Genomic DNA, 3,178 nt, shown 5'->3' with positions numbered 1-3,178 from the left:
TAGTTTAAACCTCAAAAGGCGAAAAAATTCATATAATCTGAAATGTAGGGAGTAATACATTTTCTCACGATGATAGATATAAGGATTGGACGGGGATAAGTTTCTTTCTTTTCTTTTCATTTTTTTAAGAAACAGTGACTCAGAGACAAAACCAACCTGGTACTCAAAACAACATTTGACAATCAGTGAATCCAACTGTTTCCTAACAGACATAACGAGATTCCTCAAACGTGGCGCCCATCCCTCAACTACCGCACAAGAAGCTAGGAACAAGTAAATCCAATCCCTCTCTTCAGTAAATTCGATTGACCAACATGTCAAAATATTTCCTTTTTTTATTTCTTTTCATATTATCACCCAAAAAAAAATATATATATATATGTCCAACGGTCCAAACGCGTAATCATAATCCAATACAGACCCAATGAAGATCATTCGAAGCTGTTTCTCTTCTCCTTCCTCTCTTCCTCAAATACCTTCCATTTCCTCACTCATTAATCCTCCAGCTTCCACCATTTTTTATAAATACTCCTGACAATACCTGAAACACATTTTATATTTCTATTACACCCTTATATCTCAACAATGGTTGGTTTTGCAAAAATGGGTTGGCTTAGTACAGACAATAATAAGAGCTTGAAAATGGGAGATCATGGTCTTGCTAACAGTGATAAAAAGGCCAACCAAATGGGAATCTTGGCATTTGAAACGGCGAAAATCATGTCAAGATTACTCTGTTTATACAAATCTCTTTCTGATGTTGAGATTTCAAAGCTGAAAACAGAGATGAAATCACAAGGAGTTGCATATTTGAATTCCAAAGATGAAGGTTTTCTTTTAAGCCTTGCGTGTGCTGAGAGGCTTGAAGATCTTGATAAAGCCGCGGCTGCTGTAGCACGATTAGGCCATAAATGCAATGATTTTGGCCTTAATCGTTTTGATCTTGTATACACGGATCTCAAGCTAGGGATTATTGATTTTGGGAAACTGGAATATGGGTCAAAGGAGATTGAAAAAAGAGTTGATAAAATGGAGAAATTGATTAATGCCACGTCTGGTTTGTACGCAGCGTTGGAAAATTTAACAGAATTGGAGATATCAGAGAGGAAAATGAAAAAATGGAAGGAGAAAAAAACAGCAGGGCAATTGCAGAAAGTGAATTGCGACATGTTTAATCAGAGACTAGAACAACAAAGAAAGCAGGTTCGACAGTTCAGAGAGATTTCATTGTGGAGTCAAACGTTTGATAAAAGTGTTGGTTACATGGCACGTATTGTCTGCATAATTTACGCTAGAATTTGCGTCATTTTTGGTCCTTATATTCCTGTTCTGCCCTCTGTTTCATTGCGTAACATGCGTTCATCTCAGCAGAAAGAGATTCTTAAAGTCCAACCAGAGAATTGTTTGATTGAACCAATAAGGGAACAAATTATTTCACGGTCCGGGCCCATTCCCACGACGTCTAAGCCTACGTTGGTTCGATTTTACAGCCGAAAATCGATATTTTTTCTATGTGATGATGAAGGTTTTGGATCGGAAAAATTGGCCAAAAACAATAGGGTGTTTCATGCAGCAGGGCCTTCAACCGTGGGCGGTTCAGGGCTCGCGTTGCGTTATGCTAATGTAATCACATTAGTAGAGAAGTATTCGAATCCATCCGAATCCGTAGACCTTAATTCACGAGAAAATCTGTACCTAATGTTGCCGGACAACCTGAAAAAAACAGTGAGATCAAAATTGAGCAAGAAATTGAAATGTATGGATGAGGACGAATCGTTGGCCGAGGGGTGGAGGGAGGCTTTGAAACATATAATGGAATGGCTAGCGCCAATGGCACATAACACTATAAATTGGCAGCTTGAAAGGAATTTGGAGAAGACTAAGTTTGATATTAAGCCTTCTGTTTTGTTGCTGCAGACGTTGCATTATTCGGATAAAGAGAAGACAGAAGCTGCCATTGCTGATATTTTGGTTGGGTTGAGTTGTATTTACAAGTGTGAGAATCGCCAATGGAGTGAATCTTGATTTGGTGGGGTTTTTTGAGAATTTTTCAATCATATAGTTAGTCATGGCAAATATTAGCTAGGATTCATTGGGTTGTGGAAGAGAAATTGGAGTACTTATTTTATACAAATACTTTTTCTTGATTTCTTTTTCCAATGTTCCTAATTCTTTTAGCAGGATACCTGCAATAGTTTCATGCTGAGTGTGTATAAATGATCTCTTCATTTCCCAAGATTTTGATTCATGATAAATTCACTCTTTTTCTTGTGTGAATAAGAATAAACTCTTGAGAAAGAAACCAACAACTAGGGGTGGGCCTAGTTTGGGCAAACCCGAAATCCAAATTTTTTGGTTTGGATTTTCGGATTACGGATTGGATATTGGATTAGATACTTCGAATTTTTGGATATCCAAAAATCTGAAATGTTATCCTTTATATTTAGTCCATTAACCATATGCCAGTAGTAATAAGTTTGATACCCTGTCCATTAGATATTATCTCATATTCACTACTCTCTCCAGTCCAAAATAAGTGATTTTTTGGTTGTTTTCACACATATTAAGAAACTCATCTTTTAACATTAATTAGCAATGAAATTGACCATATTAACCTTTACTAGCTCTTCACATAAATACTCGTAACACATACTTCAACATTATTTACTCCAAGGGAAATGTAGGGAAAGAATAATTAATTCAGTCTTCAAATATGGAAAAATCACTTATTTTGGAGACAAGAAAAACCCCAAAAATCACTATTATGGACCGGAGGGAGTATTAATTACTTAGTTACTGTCATAATATTTTCTATTTGGATATGGTTTTACTATTGCTACTTCTTATCAGGCGTATTAATGTCTTTGGTGCATTTCCTTAATAATAGTTTCATTACTTGAATACTTTATTTGGATGACTGCGGTGAAAATGGAAAATTTTTCAGGCAATTTAATATGAGTACTTCATTTAGATATTTATTTTTATAAAAAGAAGAAATATCTCAATTTATAAGCTCAAAACCGAAAATCCAAAATATCCAAACCGATTAATTCGAAACCGAACTTAAAAAATCCGATCAAATCTGAACTTATTTGGATTGGAGTTGGATTGTCATTTCTTCGGTTCGAAAATCGAAAATCCAAATCGAAATTTTAAATTCAATCCGAACTGCCCGAAC

At 35.7% G+C, this 3,178-nt stretch overlaps 1 protein-coding gene across 1 annotated transcript; it reads left to right on the top strand.

Annotated features, from left to right (window-relative positions):
• Window positions 1-390: 390 nt before the first annotated feature.
• Window positions 391-2,236, top strand: LOC109206247. Its single transcript, XM_019369061.1, has one exon. It carries the CDS (start codon window positions 586-588, stop codon window positions 2,023-2,025), a length of 1,440 nt encoding a protein of 479 aa, XP_019224606.1. The 5' UTR covers window positions 391-585; the 3' UTR covers window positions 2,026-2,236.
• Window positions 2,237-3,178: the final 942 nt, after the last annotated feature.

This window comes from Nicotiana attenuata, unplaced genomic scaffold (genome assembly GCF_001879085.1).
Source record: "Nicotiana attenuata strain UT unplaced genomic scaffold, NIATTr2, whole genome shotgun sequence".
In the NCBI taxonomy this organism is placed as follows: Eukaryota; Viridiplantae; Streptophyta; class Magnoliopsida; order Solanales; family Solanaceae; genus Nicotiana; species Nicotiana attenuata.
Note: the sequence above shows the minus strand (reverse complement) of the source record. Positions and strands in the feature narration are given on the sequence as shown.

What these genes read in the sequence shown, in the direction of transcription:
- LOC109206247 (XM_019369061.1), top strand. Translation starts at nt 586, where the DNA reads ATGGTTGGTTTTGCAAAAATGGGTTGGCTTAGTACAGACAATAATAAG.